Source organism: Gopherus flavomarginatus, chromosome 4, assembly GCF_025201925.1.
Source record: "Gopherus flavomarginatus isolate rGopFla2 chromosome 4, rGopFla2.mat.asm, whole genome shotgun sequence".
In the NCBI taxonomy this organism is placed as follows: Eukaryota; Metazoa; Chordata; order Testudines; family Testudinidae; genus Gopherus; species Gopherus flavomarginatus.
This window is the reverse complement of record NC_066620.1, coordinates 68,680,071-68,700,991: the sequence shown is the minus strand read 5'-3', so window position 1 is coordinate 68,700,991 and position 20,921 is coordinate 68,680,071. Positions and strand designations below refer to the sequence as shown.

Here is a 20,921-nt window from a genome sequence, read left to right as displayed (position 1 = left end):
TAAGGGAAATAGACCCATGCTGTTTGAGAAGCCTTCCTACTTTTCAGCAATGTAGGATGATAGTTTTTTGCAGTGCTTCACTGGGAATAGAATTAAGCCTAGCCTGAACATTTCTGAAAATCCCATTCCGTGTACAAACTTCTTGATAAGTGGTAAAGTTACCATGGTAAATAATTTCCTTATCTATATAAGAATTTATCTTGCTCATTCCTTGTGAATATCTTTGGCAGCTACAGGAAAGGGTGTGTGACATAGGCTGTTAGATGGAAACTTATTCTTTGAACTCCTTTTATAAGAGTGTGTTGAACTAATCCTTTCTCATTCCTTGTCAGAAAATTTTCTCATGATCTCTGAAAAGGTCTTCTAGCCTGTGATACGGAGCTAGTGTCTCAGTGAGTTACCTATGGCATTTAAGACATTTTTGCACTACAAGTGCTGGTCTCACTTAAGACCATTAAGATCTTGCTATTTATTTTTAATGTGTACATCCTGTACATGTAAAATATTTTCAGGTCTTTTGCCTGAAACTTGAGGTTTCCTTAGTGGTGGTGAAAAATATGATTGTTTATGCTTGAACTCCATAGAGCAGTTCATATTTTCATTGGAAAAGGTAGCACTGATTTGTAAAATTCATCTTGAACATTAAGATCTCAGCCTGCCGGGGGTGTTCTGTTTTGAAGAGGGTGTATTTGCATTTAATGTCAGGTGAATAGAGATTCTTTTTTCCTAGGATGAATGGGGAATGTTTAAAGTTTTGTTTTGGATCAGTCTTATGTGCCTTAAAACATCTATTGTTTTCTATCTTGCTGTCATCGCACTCTGATTTTTATTTTTTTTAATTCCAGGAAGTGAATCCTTGCTGCAATTGCATTTCGAAGGGAACTATGAGGCCATTTTATTAAGTGAAGTGATCCAGGATGTTTTCACTACACTCACGATGACAGAGGAGAATATTGACACCTACTTGGAGAAGCTGATAGTAGCGTACCTGGACTGTTCTGTTGCAGATGCTGATAACGTGGAAAGGTGGTAATCATTCATTTATTATATGTGAGGCTAGAAGAGGTTGTTAGTTTTATTAGAGGTCATTTTATCTTCTATAAAAGTTGACTGTATGGGACCTCTAAAATTTTTGTTCCAGGAGGACAGATGTCAGAGATGAAACCCAAGAAATCTATTTAGAAACAGAAAAATAAATAATGAGTTAATTTCTTTCATTATATTATATTTCAACATAGTGGGTTCAGGTGGTGGTGTTTTTTTGAAGTCACATCCATTGTTGGCAGCGTTTTTGTCTGAAGCTACTGGAGTCAAGAAGTTAATCAGTTTTAAATTAATCTCACCTTTCCTCTGCGTCCACAAACAATTGATCATTCTTTGTAATTCTGTAAACATCAGATTACATACATGTCAATAATTAAAGTTCCGCAAAACATGACATAACACAGTGTTTACATTATGCAGTGTGAGTCACACTGTGAAAATATTTTTATCCTTTTAAAATGACAGATCTTAACTCAAGGACTATTTCCTATGAATAAGAACTATTTTCTCCTCCTGACTTTCTATAAAGCATTTACAGCACTTCCACTGTACAGTACTTTCAAGTCCTCTTTCTAACACTAGATGTTAATATGTCTGGATTTAATGTTTGCAGTTTGTCACATAAATAATATATAGTTTAAGGATTCCTAATTGAATGGAGTTGTGAAAGTGCGGCTTTTTTTTTGCTGTTTGTTTTAGTTTGTTTTTTTAGAGAAAGTGGTAGCAAGGAGAGAAGACCCAGCCCAGTTGGTGTGGTGGGGAGTAGGGGCAGGGTAGGAACCATCTATATTTATAATGTGTACAATAGATAAGGTTAAGATTTTGTTGTTATTTTTAGTAAAAATCACGGACAGGTCACAGGCAATAAACAAAAATGCACGTAAGGCCATGACCTGTCTGTGACTTCTAAAAATTATGGGGGGAAATGCGGGTATGAGAGCCCATGCCCCACTATGGGTAGGGCCCTACCAAATTCATGGCCATGGAAAACATCATGGACCATGAAATCTGATCTCTCTCATGCACACGTATGCACACACCTGGTCTTGTGTGCTTTTACCCTATACACCTCTACCCCGATATAACACGGTCTTCGGGAGACAAAAAAATCTCACCGTGTTATAGGTAAGACTGCATTACATCAAACTTGCTTTGCCCCCCTCGTTCCTTTTTCCCTGACCGGCCCCTCCAGCGACCCCCAGGATCCCACCCCCATCCAACCCCCCTGTCCCCTGACTGCTCTGACCCTATCCACCCCTCCCCGCCCCCGACAGGCACTCACTGGCAGTGGCGGGAAGCGGAGCAGCCCCTCCCCAGTCCGCTCCACCCTGCGAGCTCCCAGCCACAGTGCTCCGCTTTCTGCCGTCGGTGAGTGCGGAGAGGTTGGGGAAAGGATGCCCCCCCTGCACTCACCTGCAGCGAGAAGCGGAAAGACGTGGCCCCAGCCTGCTCTGCTTTCCTTGCCCTGGCCTCAGCCGTGTCGCTGGTGGGTGGCTGAGGAAAGATCCTGCACTCATCTGCGGCGGGAAGCGGATCACCACGGCTGGCAGCTGGTGGAGTGGAGCTGGCTGAGGCTGGGCTGCTCCGCTTCCTGCCACCGGTGAGTGTGGGGAGGTTGGGGAAAGGACGCCCTCTGCACTCACCGGTGGCAGCACAGGGGCACCAACATGAGAGCTGCACTGACAATGGAGAAGCAAGTTGTGATTGCACTATAGAAGCTTGTGATGCCAGATTGATTTCTGACTGACTGGTAATAATTTGAAGTCAGGAAATCCACCATGGCAGTTGGCATGCAAGTGTGCAGGGCTGTTAATTGCCTCCTAATACACAGGACTGTGACTCTGTGAAATGTGCAGGATATAGTGGATAGTTTTGCAGTAATGGGGTTTCCAAACTGCAATGTGGCAATAAATGGCATGCATATCCCTATTTTAGCACCAGACCACAGAGTACATAAACAGAAAGAACTACTCTTCTATGGTAATGCAAGTGTTAATAGGTTACCAGGGACACTTTACCAATATCAATGTGGGCTGATCAGGGAAGGTGCATCATACGCACATCTTTAAGAACACAAGACTGTTCAGAAAGCTTCAAGCAGTGATTTTCTTTCCTGACCAGCAGATTATAATTGTTAATGTTGAAATGTGATGACTGCAGTACATGTAGGAATATAATATTTTCAGCGCACCTATTAATTTTGTTTGAGACTGATTTCATTAGTTGTGTGACACTGCAGTAGCGGGTAATTGGTTCCTTTCAGAACTGCTGAGCACTTGGCCACATATGTTGTGAACTAATAAAGATTAATTATGTTCTAAATAATAGAATTTTATTCTGTAACAAAATCAGTGCAAAAAAAACCTCATGTAATTTTAAAACATTAAAAGCTTAAGTTCTGTTCTATGAATGTGTTAAGGGGAAAGAACATTCATGTCCATTTCAGCTACGTATACACCAACCCTGGCTTTCACAGGTTAATGTATGTGAAGCTGTGATTGTCTTTAATGTCCCTCAACGTAGAGTGGTAGGGATACTTCTGTGACCTCCAATGCCACATGGAATGTTGAGGTGGGATATTGTGTTCTCAATGGGCTGTGAGGGAGGTGAGCCTGAGACTGACTGTTTGAACCTTTACAGGTCCACCAGAGTCTGCAGCATCTGTGTTTGCTGCCTGCGAAACTCTATTATGTCCTCGTGCATTTCCCTCTCCTTTTCCTTCTGGGACTTCTGGCCTTTTTCCTCTCCACTCTTCCCTTCTCCAGGCTATCTGCGATGTTCACAGTCCAGTGTAGCACTGGTTCGCAGATTCTTATTGAACACATCATCCCGAGTCCTCTTCTTTCACCTCCTTATTTGGCATAGGCATTCTGAGGGTGTGGAGGGGGAGACCCTGAAGTCCACGATGGCAGCAGCTGCAGATAAAATACACAGAGATACCATTGTAATTGTATTTACTTCAGAAAGAGAAACTCCTTGGCAGTGGAGTACAGAATGGTGACCAGAGTGGTCAGCATGGGACATTGTGGGACAGCTTCTGAAAAATAGTGAGGTTTGATGTAAGTAACACGGTGTCTGCACCATGCTGCTTTGACCTAAGTACATTGGTCATGGCTCTGTGTCACTGAGGGAGGTGGTGTTCGTCTGTTGGCATAATGGGGCTCTTACATCAATGGGAAATACATTTAAGTGTAGACATACTCACAACCAGGTCAACATAACTTTGTGGTGTAGACCAGACCATAAGAATGGCCATACTGGATCACACCCAAGGTCTGTATAGTCTAGTTTTCTGTCTCTGTGTGGCAAGTACCAAATGCTACAGAGGAAGGTGTAAGATCCTGTAGTGTGCAGATGTGGATTAATCTGCTCTCCACAGTAGGCCTTACCCTGGTCTCTGATAATTAGAGATTGGCTTAAGCAACGAAGCACAGGACTTAATATTGCTTCTAAAATACTTTGGTATTAATTATGACAACTCTGAATATTCTTGATATCCCTATAATATCCATATTCTTATTATTTTCCCCACACAGCTCTACAGTCTTGGATACTGAACTTCTTCATCTTTGTTTTTCTTTCAGTAAGAAATAGCAAATTTTAAGGCTTCAAAGTTTTTTTTTAATTGGTGTGAGACTAAATCTGTTCTAATATGTTTTTTGATGAAAAATATCATCAGTTAATTGCTTTGATTATCTGTCTTGCAGACAAAGGTTGATATTTCTGCTTGGTGTGGGCAGTTTGCAGCTCTTTGTTCAGAGCAATTGGACTGGACCTCCTGTTCACTTACAGCCTCAGGACTTTTTGCCATCTTCATTATTACACCAGTTCTGTGAGGTATGGTTACATTTTAAAAAGCTGTATTTTGGTTAATTATTGTCACTTCTATTCACTGATCGCACATCTCCTGAAACAAGCATACACAGGTGTCCTAAACAAATACAGGCAATGTGAATTAATAGAAATTTACTATCTGTAAGTGGACTTCTGAAACTGAAGCAATTCCCCAAATTCTACTGCTGCAGCTAGGGTAAATGTGAGAGTGTCATGGGGTTTTCTCATTTCTCTGCATGAGCGTCTTCCAAGTATAGTCTTAAGAGAGTATTTCAGAGTGGACACTTCAGTGTCTGGCAAATATAAGGTACAGAAATGTTGCATTCAAAGAACCTGTGGCAACTTATGCCTTGCAAACTCCCGAGAATCGGACTTCAGTTTCTCTGAGATTGTGGCTTTCTGCAAAGATCTGATATATTTCCAAAGCATTCATATTTTCTGTATTAAAACATTCTTCTTAACCTTGTTAACTCCCAGGTAATCCCAGCGATTCTCCACAAGCACCTATTTTAGTGGGCTTCCATGGCCATGCATTAGACTAAGGCACTGGCTTCAAAAGTGCAGTCATAAACTTTGGGAAAGGGGTAATGTCACTTTTGAGCACCTTCAAAGCTGCCATCTGGTGTTCTCACATAGAATAGCATGGGATTTCCCCTCCCCAATTCATAATATTCTATTCCAAACATCTCAAACTGGTCAGACTGCAGAACAAAATGTTACCTAAAAAAAAAAAAATCAGTTTCAACAGAACAGCCAGAGGCAGTGTCTAGGGCAGGGGTGACCAAACTTACTGACCCTCTGAGCCACATACTATAATCTTCAAAAGTTCTCAGGGCTTCAGCCCGCCGGGACTTGTAGCTTAAGCCCCACTCCTGCTGAAGCCCCAAGCCCCGACAGGCATCTCCTGCGGGGCTGAAGCCGCAAGAGCCCCCTGCCCTAGTCTGGTAGGTGGAGGATGGAGGGCTCTGTGAGCTGTACTTTAAGTGCAAATGAGCCACATGCAGCTCACGAGCTGTGTTTGGCCACCCCTGGTCTAGGTCATCTCTCTAATTTATTTGGGATGTGGCAGAGGCTTTAATTGCAATATAGTATATTCGTAATTGCTGTGAGAGTATTTAGCCTACAGTGTTTTGATCCAGTTAAAATGATTAACAAAGAAGCTGTTTCTCAAGGACTGTCAACAAGATTGTCCAACAGAAGGGAAACGGAATGCTTGATGTTCCTGAAACATGCTGAGCATCTATAGCTGAGGTGGATTTCAACAGGAGTTGTGGATGCTCAGCACCTTTTCAGGACCAAACCCTTAAAACATAGGGTTATCATTAAGCATTTTTATATTACTGAGACAAATGGATTTTTAAAGTTAGAACTGGTCGATAATTCTATTTACTTTAGAATCTTTTTCTTCATATACAACAAAGTAATAACTTTTTGAAGTATTATATTTTAGACGTATGTAGTTAGACTGAAGTGTAATTGCCACTTTCTCACCAAGACTTCTCTGTATCTCTCTTCCTGTACTAATAGAAGTTAGTGTCTGCAAAGATCTCCTTATAGGAATACAGTAGCTGATGCTGTTAGTTAAATCTTGGACAAATAAAAATATACATCATCATAGTTTTTTGCAGCTCTTACAGCAACTGACGTAACCATTGCTTAAAACAGATCAGGGAGCTGCTTTGTTTGCACTACTTCGTGATATCAGTTCTTGCATGGAGAAAACAGAACTTGGGACAAGAATAGTTGTATTATAGCTAGTGTAATTATAGACACTATTCTTAGTGTGTGACAAATGCTTATCCTAGTGAGTCATTGTGTGTGTCTGTCCCTAATGAATAGGAATGGGCCAGTGCTGGCTGCTCATCTTCTTAGCTCTTGCTTCTGGCAGGATCACAGCAAAGAGGAGCAGTGCAGCCAGCACTAATGAGTGCTTCTGTATCTGTGGTTCAGCATAATTTCTTTAGTATTAACTCTGTCCTAGAATAATGGAATCAAAGCAACAGAGAGACGCTAACTTCTTCACCCTCTCAGTGGCCTTCAGGGGAGAGTCTAGAGGATTCACATCTTAGTGCTCCCTGTGGTCTTGACTGGAAGTAGGACAAAATGTGTTTGCTTTTGCTTAGATTTTCTCCTTCCCCACTTTCAACAACATGACTACAGTGTGAGAATGAATGAAGATAGGGGTGGAGTTGTGGGCCGACTAAAGAGGGAGAATAAACTGACTACTGACAGCCTCCTAACTAGTCAAAAACAATGTTAAAATTTGGCTCTTCTCCCCTTCCCCAAAAAATGGTCCAGGGACCTTATGCTGTCAGGCAACTCAGCACACAATCGACCCAAAAGCCAAGAAGGGAATCCATGCTGGACTTGTAACTTAGCCTGTATGAAGCTGGAGAGCTCCCACCAACCACTGCCAGCTTAAGCTGTCTTCTAGACAGTAGGTGCTCTAACTTTTTCTCCCCAAGGCATAATTCCTTTCAGTAACTGAGAGGGTTAGCAGAGTTTTCACCTTAGTAGCGCAATATTATATCTGCTTGTACCTTTGCTGCAACAGTGTGTTAGGCGTTAGTTGCTATTTTGTAAGTTATGTTTAGCAACTTGTTGAGACATTAAGGAACTAAAAGTGGACATCATGGTTAGTGTGTACCCTCAGGCAGCCACAACCATACAAGAATAACATTAAGAGTAAGACACATGGTCTGAAAGTACTGATAAATGTACTTAAGCCAGTGTTTTTTCAAACCATGGGTTGCAACCCAGTACTGGGTCACGGCATGTAAGGCACTGGGTTGCCTTGCTCTGTTCAGCGCTGCTGACTGGGATGTTAAAAGTCCCGTCAGCGGTGCTGCCCAGCTAAGGCAGGCTAATGCCTACCTTTTCCGACACTGTGCTGTGCCCTGGAAGTGGCCAGCAGCAGGTCCTGCTTCTAGGCGGGGGACCACGGGGCTCCATGCACAGCCCCTGCCCCGAGCACCAACTCTGCACTCCCATTGACCGGGGACTGATCAACGAGAACAGGGGGTGGGCGGTGCCTGCGGGTGAGAGTCGCGCAAAGCCACTTGCATGCCTCCGCCTAGGAGCTGGACCTGTTGCTGGCCGCTTCTGGGGAGCAGCGTGGTCTGCGGTGCCAGGACAGGCAGGAAGCCTGCCTCTGCACCCCGGCTGCGCCGCTGACTGGGAGCTACCCAAGGTAAGTCTGCTCCCCAGCCCTGAGCCCAAACCCAGAGCCTTTCCTGTACCCCAAACCTCTCATCCCTGGCCCCAGCCCAGAGCCCTGATTCCCTCCCGCACCCCAACCCCCTGCCCCAGCCATGAGCCCAAACTTGGAGCCCCCCCCACCCTGAATCCCTCATCCCTGGCCCCACCCTGCAGCCTTCACCTCCACACCCCAACCCTCTGGCCCAGCCCTGAGCCCCTCCCACACCCCAGACTCCTTATTTCCAGCTCCTTTGGGTTGCGGGGATCAACAACTTTCTTCAGCTGGGTTCCCAGAAAAAAAATTTGAAAATCACTGTACTAAGCTACTTATTTGAGAAAATAATGAAACATAACAAATAGCAAGACTTGACTGAATTTAAAACGTGCAATATCTGCATTGAGAGCCTCCTGGAATAAAACTGAATTGACTTTATCTTTTGAAGGAATGCTCTTTGCTTCTGACAAATCCTCACTGTTACCCATGTTTTTAATTAGACTTAATTGAAACTCTGATATTAGTGGGCTGAGTGATTTATCAAATTGGACTTTTCACCACCACAAGGTCCATTTCTATTTAAGTATTGTCTGCTAATTTTACATCCATACCTGACTTGCTTTGGATATAGAATTATATTATGAAAAAGATTAAAGCAATATAAATAACTGTGATTAAAAACTACAGTATCAAGGAGATGATTTAATGAGCATGATGAAAATAGAATATTAGAAAAATATACATACAAGATTGTGTAATTTAAAAAAATCATTCTTTACTTCATGTTCTACTGGGAAGCTAATTACATTTGCGTGGTGAGGTTAGCCTGTTATAGTGTAGTCTGCTGGTATGTATTTCTAAGTATATTTAAATTCAAGTATGGTATTTTTATATTAAAAACGGACCTATTATTTTGGAGTATGTTAAAGGTGACCTGACCCTCGCCACAAAAAAAAATTGTGTTTTTGCATTTTTTCAGTTTGCTGATCTCCCAGTATATAAAGAGAGCCTGAAATTTCCTGATTGTATTTAACATTAGAAATTCAGATCTTGTTTGGGGTTCAAGAGACCACAGTGAAATTAGGAGGATTATGACTTTGGAAGCTGAGGACGTGAAACCTCATTGAGAGAGGAAAGGATGTTCAAAGTATTTAAAACTAATTCATTTTGACATTTTTGCCATTTGTAAGAGACTATTTTAGGCTGCCTTTATACATCAAAAAGAAGGCACAAACTGCTCCCTTTTTTTTTTTTTAAACCTTTTTGGCTTCAGTAAACTTGATTTGATATCTTAATATAAATTCTAAGAGTTAGTACATATGGGCACTATTGTGTAAGATGGATTTTAACAACTGATTTAGCATCCAGCAGCAACTAATATTGATTTGCCTTTGTCCGCTTCTTAGAGTACCGTATATACTCGATCATAAGCTTGTTTGTTTATAAGCTAACCACCCCAAGATGGATAAGTAAAAATGGAACATTTTTATAACCTGTTCATAAGTCGATCCTATAATTCACGGGTCAGCAAACTTTGGCTCCCAGGCCATCAGGCTAAGCCGCTGGTGGGCCAACATGGTTTGTTTATCTTGAGCGTCTGCAGGCAAGGAGGTAAAGCTAAGTAAACAAAGTGTCTTGGCACGCCAGCGGCTTATCCTGATGGACCGGAACAGCAAATGGTGGGGAAATATTTTTTTGGGGGAGAAGCTGGAAGTCAAGGGAGTAACCCCTGTGACTACCCCCCCACATGACCCCACCCCTAGCCTAGGACCCATACTCTCTCCCCATCCCATCCCTTCCCACCTTATCTGGGGAGGATGTCTCTGGCATGGCCGCAGCGTGCTCCAGCGGTCTGGGCCGGCATGGTCGCAGCCTGCTCTGAGGGGCGGGGCCAAGGGGCATGGTTGCAGCCTGCTAGCCCCGGAGCTGCAGCTGCTTTGGAGACTGGGGGGAGAGCAGCGTGGCCAGAAGCGGAGAGACTCTGGCTCTCCCTCTTCCCTTCTGGCTCTTCTGGCTGTGCTGCCTCTTCTTGCTCCTTCTGTTGGGGGGAGGGGCTATGTCCCACCTCTCCCCCTCTATACCCATTCATAAGCTGACCCCCTTCTCTGGTGCTTCCCTTTTTTATTAAAAAAAATTCGGCTTATGAACCAATATATACGGTACTTTTTTAACCTCCTTGGAAGGATTGTAAAGTCCAGCATTTGTGTCATAGATCAACTAATACAGAGGTCTCCAAACTGGGGGCGTACTCGCTAAGGGGGTGTGGCTTGGTTCTGGGCCAGCCCCCATGAGGGACGGGGAGGGAGTGCTAGCCAGCACCTCCCCCAGCCTCAACCCCCTTACCTCTGTCCATTTCCCCCACTCCCGGAGCCTAGACAGTTTAAATACAAAACAAAAACTTCCGATTTCTATTCTTTTTTTCTCAGTATTCTTAAACTTTCTAACCTATCCAGATATTAGTACTTAATTGTCCTGTTATAGATTACAACAAGAAATATGAGGGAAAACAGAAGAAATACTCTATCAATTAACAAAATAAAAGCCCAATTGAGATGTTTTGTTTCTCTCTGAATCCATTGTTTTTCCACCCTGAATATGCAAATTCAGAGAGAGATCAATAAAGAATGCTGCTGATTTTCTCTGTGCTAAGAAACCGTAGCCCATGCTTCCTTCGCCTACCACTATAACTGCTGCAATGCTTTCTCCTACACCACTTCAAGTCCGAACTTTCCGTACTTAAATGTGCTGCTGCCTGTTTCAAGAATAAAGAAACACAATCATGTCATGTTATCTTAAATACCATAATAGGCCTTCCTTTTCCCCACCTCTGCATCTCATTCATTTCAGAAGCATGTTCAAAACTACCCTTCTTGTTTTCAAAGCTCTATGTGAGCTTGGTCTTAACTTTATGCTGTTTGGTTTATGCCTGCTCCTAGCCAGCAGCAACCTCTCAAGGTATTTCTAATTATAATTGTACTATGAATGCGCTGATAACTGAGTCTGACCATAATTATTTCTGTCCCATGATAAATCAGGTGGAAGAACAAATTGTGAATACTCCTTTTTAGATTAGCTACAGGTCCTTATAGATGCCTTGCATGAGCAGTGTGTTCATGAGGGTGTATACATTTATTCTTCCCCTCTGAATTAATCCAATCCCCACTTAGATTATAGGTAAATTAAAGAATAATCCTGTGGGATCTTTAACAGAATTGAATTATGGTTTGATGCTTATGAGTATAGATATTGAGATGGTTTATAACTTCCAAATGGAGGAACAGCTGACAGTTTAGTAGTAGGTATGTGTTCCATTTCCCTGAAGTGATCTCAGAATGCACAACAACCATTAAGGAACTTGAATGCTTAAATAATCTTCCCAATATTGCCTCAGGTTTTGTATGCGAAATAGTGAAAACTGACAAATAATGACTCTGAATAAAAAAAAACAGGAAAAGAAAGTACATCTAAATTTTTGAACTGAACTTTCTGGGATCAAAAACTTTGGGTGGAGGGAAGAGGTGGCCTCTATGGTAAAAAGTTTTCAATCTGTGGCCCTGATCCTGCAAAGACTTAACCTGTAGTGTAGAAAAGCTCTATATCTGTGTAATTTATATCACTCCATGGTGTAAATAAGCCACTGCCCTGAGTGACATAAATTGCACCAACTGAAGCATCAGTGTGGACATTGCTATGTCAGTGGCAGAGCTTCTCCTGCCAATCTAGCTACCGCCTCTCGCAGAATTAGTTTTAATATCCTGACAGGAGAGCTCTTGCCTGTTGGCTTGGAGCGTCTTCGTCAGATGCGCTGCAGCGACACAGCTACATTGGTGCAGCTGCGCCACTGTAGTGCTTGTAGTGTAGATTAGTGCTTAGTCCACATAAACTGTTAATTTAGTTAAAATTAGCGGACCGGTGAAAGGCTAGGAGGAATTATTTATTTTAAACACCCTGGGGCTTAGACGATCAGTTAGTTTGCAGCAAGCTAGGGTGTAAAACTAGGCTGGTGCTAGCCTTCTTTGAAATGGAAGTATGTTAAAGAGCACTTTTAGAGAACTTTTAGTGTGAGCAATAAGGTCTATATGGCCACTTGGATTTACACCTCCACTTGCCACGAACTAAGTATTCTTGTAGACAAGCCATAGGGTAGTGGTCCCCAACCTTTTCGTCTGGTGGGTACCAGACGAAGGACCGTGGTGGCGGTGGAGCATCCGCCGAAATGCTGCCGAATTTCTGTGGCGTTTCAGCGGCGACGCCTCTCGATGCCGTCACCTGTCGGCAGCAAGTGGCATCATTGAGAGGCGTCGCCGCCAAAATACCACAGAAATTCGGCAGCATTTCAGCAGATGCTCGACCGCTGGCCAGGACGCCTGCACATTTAGATGCCGGCGCCTGCGGGCCCCGCGGTGGGGACCCCTGCCATAGGGTGTTTAAAACAAATAACAATTCCTGCTGGCCTTTCTCCTGTCAGTTCATTTTTATATCACTTTTAAATTGACGAGAAACTCTCTTTTAGCTAATGGGACTTTCATAAAAGCTTTGGGAATCCCTATCCTCACACATTCAAATTGGCACTTCATTTCTTGAATCCTTTTATACATCGTCAGACTGTTCCCTTTGCTGGAAAGTATTAGTATCATTTCACTAAGAGACCAATGAATCTATTCATAAGTCTTGTGAAAAAATGCTAGTGTACCTCACAACACGATGATCCCAAATGCCACATTAGGGACCCCCTTCCATGGCATTATTAATTCAGTCTATTGTTATATAATAAGCTTCATTCTCTTCCCACGCCACATGCAAGCTTATTTCCATCAGGTTTGAGTTAGTCTAATCCAGTGGTTCCCAAACTTTAACAACCCATGAACCCCTTTCACTAAAATGTCAAGTCTCATGAACCCCCTCCTAAAAATAAATGTTTCCAGGGATTTTCTCCTTTACCTGAGTAAATTATAAAAGCAGTGATCTTGGAAATATAAAATTTGTTTTATGACTTGCTAATTACTCACTTATTAATTATTTATCATTACAGTATTTCTATTACATTATGAAAACGGCAACACTGTTCCAAGATCTCACTTTCGTAGCTTTTATCACTTTGAATAAGCCTGTTGTAAGACGAGGCTCCTATATTTCATCAAGGAGTATCAGATGGGAAACGGCATGAAGGTATTTAAGAAGCCAACTCAGTGTTCCTCCTACACTAACTTTCAGATCTTGAGCAGTCCAGGCAAACAACACGCATTACAACAAAACTTCTTCTTCATAATTTAAAAAACAATAATAGCTGCATATTTAATTTTAAAAACAGCAAAAAATATCCACCTCCCTTTCCTATAAGGAGTCTTGGAGTTTAAATCTCTTTAGTGTGATAGATATGCTTGCTTTGATCTGCTTAGCTCTTGGAAGTCCAGGGGTCCCTATGGACAGCTCTGTCGGCCATGACGGATTTTTTTCCCTGAGAACTCCTTGTAACATTTCTTGAACCTCCAGGATTCACGAACTCCAGTTTGAGAACCATTGGTCAAACCTATCCAGAAAGTACAGGGAGTCAGAAGTATGGCCAAGTCAACTGAGCTGCCTGGAGAATTTCATGGAACCCAGTGTTCTGGAAGTTGAACCGCTGAAATTGTTATAACTACCTCTCCTGTTCAGGCAGATGTGGGGAAGTAGGTGTTGAGCCAGGCTGCCTTGAGAGCACTGCAGGAGGCAAAACATGGTGATCTGCTGAAGCTGGCTACAAGCTCCCTTTTTGCTATGCATGTACAGGAGGAAGGAGGCTCTTAGTAGGGCTCTCTGAAGAATATTGCTGCAGACAATGACTGGGTAGTTAGAGAGTGAAGTTAGGCCTCCTAGAGAACTTGACAAAATATTAATTATCAAAAATGTCCATATGTGAAGTGTTCCAGGCAGCCCAGCAAACCAGCATATAATTTTAGCTCACCCTCTGTTCCCTGGCTGTAACCTAGACTCCACTGCTGACTCCCTTACCTTGGCTGTTTGGCTCCAGAGGAGCACAGTGTAAGGAGCATGTGCTATAATACAATTAACTCTTTTTTTCAGGAACTACAATAGGCATAGGAAGTAGTGTCCAGCCTGAATTTGATCTTAGTTACAGAAAGACTACTAATTTATGGCTTGTAGAAATGAATGCATAATCAGCTGTGCTTCAGAGATCTTTTTTTTTTTTAATATTTAGAATGCCTTCTGAAGTATACTTTGTTTTTCCACTTGTGAGTTCATGAATTGTTGAATGGAGCTATTAGTAGGGAGTTTTGTGCTTAGCAGAGAGTTTTTTGAGCAAGTCACTGAAAGTACTCTCCAGTATGTGTTTCAGTTTCTGTATTCTAGCAAAATTGCTTGTCATCAGTACAGTCCTTTTAGGTTTTGGTTGCGGGTCTATTGGAAACTAAAAAACAAACAGTAAAAATTGGGGCAAAAAACAATGTGCAGAGGGAAAGCACAAGAGTTTGTTGGTGGAGGGAAAAAGGTAAAAGGGAGAAAGACGCATACTGCTCTTGCATGTCTTTTAGGTCTAATAAATCTAGACTACAACCTTGAGGATTTTTAAAGTAGTAAAAAATAAAACTATTTTGCTTTGAGTTCTGTAACCAAAATCATAGTGTACCTATTATATTTTGGTGGGGATTTGACTCTTTGCCCCCCACCCCCACCCCCCAGGTCACTCAGACAAGATTTTTTTTCTCTGTGTGTGAGATGACTGGGATGTGTGTGTGTTTGCTTCCTTTCCAAAGGCTGTGGAAGGGAGCTAGTAAGGAGCTGACATGAGATAGGAATTGCCAAATGGCATCAGCCCGTTGTTTCATCTACTCCAGAGTCTTGCATCTGACAGTGGCCAGTTCCAGATGCTTTACAGGAAGTGCAAAAAACCCTACAGAAGGCAATTTGTACAATAATCTGCTATAGGGTCTTGCTAGTCTCCATCAGTTAGTTGCAGCCGTGGCCTGCAAGTTTAATATTCCTTAACCCTATCTACTGTAGATTGTTATCCATAGTTAGGGCCCTGCCAAATTCACGGACATGAAAAATGCATCACGGACTGTGAAATTTGTTCTCTCCCTGTGAAAGCTGGTCTTTTTTGTGCTTTTACCCTATACCAGGGGTGGGCAACCTATGGCACGGGTGCCAGAGGCGGCACACAAACTGATTTTCAGTGGCACTGTCGCTGCCCGGGTCCTAGCCACCAGTCTGGGGGGCTCTGCATTTTAAGTCAATTTTAAATGAAGCTTCTTAAACATTTTAAAAGCCTTATTTACTTTATATACAACAATAGTTTAGTTATGTATATAGACTTATAGAAAGAGACCTTCTGAAAAGGTTAAAATGTATTACTGGCACATGAAACCTTAAATTAGAGTGAAGAAATGAAGACTCGGTACACCACTTCTGAAAGGTTGCCGACCCCTGCCTTATACTATACAGGGTGGATTAGATTTAATCAAATTGATTTAAATCACTAGTCAGGAAAACTCAGTTTAATCATGGATTTCTAAATAAAAGTGCATTCTTGTTGGTGATTATAACCTTAATATATATTCTTCACAACTCAGAGATAGATGTAGGTTTCATTTTTAGAAGGTACACACTATACATTTTTAAAGTGAGATTTATTTTGAAAACTTTTCAGATTAGTTTTACAGCTGTATCAGAAAATGAATGATAGTTTGGTTACTTCATTTACCAAAGGTAATTGAAGCAGATATTTATGAAGTCATTGGGAGGTGAGCTATCTCCAGTTCAACAGGTTAATCATTAAGATTGTATTTGGAGGATTTTCTTGCCATGCAGTATTAGTAGGAGAACATCACCAGACAGACATTTAAATTGTTTTATTTAACTAAACAACATTCTGTTTTCTGGATTTTTTTCTTCAACAGCAAACATATAATATTTTAACAAAACAAGCATATGAATTTTTGAATTTAGTTAAACATTCAGTTTTTTAAAATCAGGTTTTTTTTGTTAAAATTGTTTTTAACTAAAATAGTTAAATGAAATATTAAAAAAAAAATTAGACTATGTCAGCCAGGTCAACATGAGAAACTTAAAATATTGGCCTCTGCAGCTAACTCAGTCGTCTTCACCTTCATTTTCCTGTTTGTTCATAATCTGGGGAAAAAAACAAAAAAACAAGCTTTCCTGCTTTTTCAAGTCCCAAATGATTTCTCAATTTGGAATGAATTAGTCCAAAGGAAGAAAATATTCTTTCTACCGACAGAACAAGCTACTGCTGTTAAAAGTGAGATTATCACTTCAACGGTCTGTGAATCCAAGTGCTTAAGTGACTTCCACCAGTTCACTGGTGTGACTTTCTTTAAAACATCATCAGCAAACATATATTTCTTGAATGGTTCACCCTTAGCTTTGAAGTTCATTATAGTTGGCATTATGGAGGGATGATTGCTGGATGCCCATGTCATAGCCAACTCCTCTTCTTCAGCAGTTCAAGTTTGACCCAGCTACTGAGTATTGAGAATATTTGCAAGAAAATGAGCTGAAGATAATGCTTGTAATTTAACTCTGTCATTGAATGTTTTTCTCTTTTAAGATCTCACTCAGTTCCTTCCAAATGTCAACAGCGTCAGCAATAAAACAGCAATTTCCCTGCATTTTGTTCCAGGCTACAGAAATAGGCTTCAGGGTACTCAGCATGTGTTCAGCATTTCTCTTAAACCCTTGTGTTGAGAACTTTGGCTGTGATAGTGCCATCTATTTTTTCATGATTTTGCTTACAAACTGTCACCAGATTAGGTCAGTTCTTGATATAGTGCTCAAAACAGTCCACTACTGAGTTCCATTGCACGTCTTGTGGGAGAGTTAGCTTGGTTCCTCCCCACATTTTTCAGAGCAGCTGCTGCAAAGTGCTTGTTACGGAAGCATTTTGCAATTTCGAAAACATTAGCCTTTGTTTCTGGAACGCAGAAGTCTTTGGCTAGGAAGTGCATCAAATGAGCACTGCAACTGTATGTTGTTAGCTTGGGACTCTCTGCTAAATAGTTTTTTCTCATCTTGGATATATTTGCAGCATTGTCTGTGACTAAGCTGCATACTAGACATTTGAATTTTTTCCCCCACAGTTTGTTACAGCTTTCACTGCTGCTACTTGTAAGTATTCTGCTGTGTGTGCATTTCTTGATGTATTAATTGTTTCTGTAAGGAAGACATTCACTTCTTCTGTTGTCACACAAGCACATACAACAGGATCATTGTGGACATTGCTCCACCCATCAAGACTCAGGTTAACAATTTCACCCTCTAGACCTTTTGCACACTGCTCGATTTCTCTTTCATACACTTTATCCAGCAATTTGCCTGCATCATCTGCTCTGTTAAGTGGACTTTATCCTGGTTTTAATGACTGAACCATGTTAATGAAGTGTGGGTTCTCAGTCATACGGAAAGGAGAGTTTGTTGCATAAACAAACCTGGCAATTTTTCCATCAATTCTCTCTTTTTGTAATCTGCTGGTTCTTTTCACAAACATATCTATGATTGTTTCTGGATGACAGATTTTTTTTTTTTCTTTTTGCTACAGGTGATATACTGTGGCTGTGTGATATACACGATGTGACTGAAACACTGATTGGCAGATAACTCTGAAACTATAGAAAATTATGGTGATTTTGAAGATGGATAGTCTTCAGAATCCTGTATGTTGAGGATGGAGTCTCCTAAACAAAATAAGTCAATGCAGTTATTTAATTATTATTACCGTATTGCTCATTTAGTATTACTCATTGCATTCACTGACACTGTACACTTTAAAGGTGAAATTGTAAAAGGAAGATCTGTCTATTTCAGCTATTTATTTTTTATCACAACTGCATAGAGTAACAACTATATTTTTTGCTCAAACATGAGAATTCAAGAATAGTCCAGAAGGAAGAAGTATGAAATAAAAAAGTTTACCAAGCTGAAGATCCTGCATTTTCAGACATGTTCCTTTCATCATCTTCAATTAAACTTCCTCCTAAGCAGGAACACTTCTCACAAAGTTGTTTCATTTGGGTAACCAGGCCTTGCATTTCTTTGCTGCACTGTTTGCATTTTGCACGCATGCCTGTCTTACTAACAGGTCGAGGAACTTCATTAAAATATTCCCAAACTTGGTCTATTTTACAGCCTGTTGCCATTATAGGTTTTCCTTTCTAGTCAGAGAATGGTATGGTAGATCTCAAATCAATGAAGACTACACTCAAAAAGACCTCAAGACTTCTGGAATATGCTGCTCAAACAGTTTCACTTTTGTTTCTACTGCCTGTGCCTCCCTTCTCACATTTATCTCCAGACTTCTTCTCCTTGTCCAGATCTATTCAGCCTCCAACAATCTTCTATTCCTTGAACTTTTTGAAACTTGGCACTTTTAGAGAGACATAAGGGATTGACTCTGTGTACACAAATTTGCAGAGGGACCATAAGGTTGAGGTCTGTTGTTTCTCACCTCTATCTATCTAATCTATCTAATCTATCTATCTAAACATTTTTGCTATTAACAAGAATGTTATCTGTGGAGACACAAACCCCCAGTTTGATAACTGCAAAACTAACCATCTCGGATGATATCTTCTAGTCTGAGCACTGAGTCCCATTGGTAGATAGAAAGATTAACCTAAATAATGTATACAGAAGCCCCTTGAACCCCTAAGAGTGAGTCCCTAATCCATGAACTATTGGAACTCATTTACAAAACTTTTTTTAAACATTACATGAATGTATTGTCTCATACTATAGAATTAGAATTTATAATCCCTATTCCATTATGAGATATCTGAGCTATCATGTATCTTAATTAAAACGATCTTAGGTTTTTTCCTCAAAAAGCATTTTATCAAAAAAATCAGATCTAAATAAAATCCATTTTTTAAAATCATTGATTTTTATCCACCCTGTACTATACAGATTTCACAGAGGAGACCAGTGTTTCTCAGATTGGGGGTCCTGGACCCAAAGGAAGTTGCAGGGGGATCGCAGGGTTATTTTAGGAGGGGTCAGGTATTGCCACCCTTACTTCTGTGCTGCCTTCAGAGTTGGTGGCTGGAATGTGGCAGCTATTGGCCAGGTGCTCAGCTCTGAAGGCCGCGCCCCTCCATCAGGCAGCAGCACAAAAGTAAGAGTGGCAATACCATACCATGCCATCCTTCTGCGCTGCTGCTGGTGGCAGCTCTGCCTTCAGAGCTAGGCTCCTGGCCAACAGCCACCGCTCTCCAGCTGCCCAGCTCTGAAGGCAGCGCTGGCACCAGCAGCAGCACAGAAGTAAGAGTAGCAGTACCGCAACTTCCCCTACAGTAACTTTGCGACCACCCCACCACCGCAACTCGTTTTTGGATCAGGATCCCTATAGTTAAAACACTGTGAAATTGACCAAAATGGACACTGACACTAGCAGTTCTTATGCTGGCTTTTTTTATATTTGGTGTGTTTTCTGAAACCCCTTCCTGCTGTAGATTAAAGCTTTAAAATGCAATCTCTAATGGCTCAAACACTAGAAGGCAAATAAAAACTCAAAAATATATATATATTTTTAAAACCTCATGATTTCTAGCCAAATCTTAAGATGGAGGAGGTGGGAGTGAGGGACACTTGAGTCATGACTTTTGAATGCTTGATGTTGGTATGGAGATTAATGGAAGGAGGAGGCACACATCAGAGCCCTAGGGGAGCTCCTGTTAGGGCCTTAGTGGGCTCTAGGTGTTCGCTACTTCCTACCACCCAACACAGATGTAATGAGGTTGAATAGTGTCTGCAAAAGAGAAACTAACAACTAATTATTCCTTAAGAAAGGTTTTTAATGACTTATGACTATAAAAGCAGCACAGACAGAATGTGCCTGATGACTTTGTGCCTAATGACTTTGTGTACTGTAACCATCCCCAACGAACACAAGTTCATATGCAATACTAATACATTGATCAACTATATTTTAGTAACCTTAACCTGTTTATAACTTTAATCAATTTATAAACTTTTATTGACTTCTATGATAACTTGATGGTAACTTATACTGAAGACAGGCACAGCAGCTTGCAAAGCTACTATGATTTATAAACTACTAACTTTACCAACGCTGTACCTGTTTCCAGCAAGGCACAAAACATATACAGTTACTATATATTGATTAAACCTATAGTATTAATACAGATTTAAGATTAACCAGCTCGAGCATCACCAGACTGTTTTAGTTCATATCTCACCCTGCGTTCGTCCAAAGATATGTTACCTTTCAGTTGACCATTTCCTGTGCTGGCCAGGCACAAATAGTCAGTGAAGCACAAGTCCCTTTGGTTCAGGGGGTGTACGTGAGCCTCACAAAGAGCGGTTTCTTTTAGGTCAACACACACACACACACGCGCCTCTGCATCTTATTTATACGGTATTTGCTGGCTGTGCTTCAAAACAAGTCAACCAGTCAAGGTGGCCAAATATTCCAGGGTGGCATTTGCGGTTATTTTGAACTTATGAACTGTGCACCAGTGCTCAGCTCATCTCTTCTCTATGCGGCTAATAGTGGTTAATTTGCTAGACTTAAAAATGCTTGAATCAGCTTAAAGAGGTATTTGGTTGCAGAGCATAGTAACCACAAGTCTGTATTTACCTTGACAGTGTTTCCTTTTTAGTCTGTAAAGCTTCCTAGATAGATTTTGCTTATGCTTGCAGGATTTTACTGTACTCTCTTCTTACAGCTTCCGGAAGTTTGAGACCTAACAGTACTTAGCCTGAGACTACTTGACAAGGCTTATGCACATTAATCAGAGTTGGCAGTATTGTAAATGTCTAACCTTTTTTTGTATCTTACTAAGCTCTCATCCTCATTGATATCTTGTAGCAGTAA

At 41.2% G+C, this 20,921-nt stretch overlaps 1 protein-coding gene across 2 annotated transcripts in view; it reads left to right on the top strand.

The window, feature by feature from the left end:
- TTC27 (tetratricopeptide repeat domain 27) overlaps positions 1 to 20,921 on the top strand; it is a 203,622-nt gene that overhangs the window by 2,612 nt on the left and 180,089 nt on the right. For both annotated transcript variants that reach the window (XM_050951326.1, XM_050951327.1), the window contains exons 2-3: positions 846 to 1,026; positions 4,752 to 4,881. In XM_050951326.1, coding sequence (XP_050807283.1) covers positions 846 to 1,026; positions 4,752 to 4,881 — 311 coding nt within the window. The remainder of the gene's footprint in view (positions 1 to 845; positions 1,027 to 4,751; positions 4,882 to 20,921) is intronic.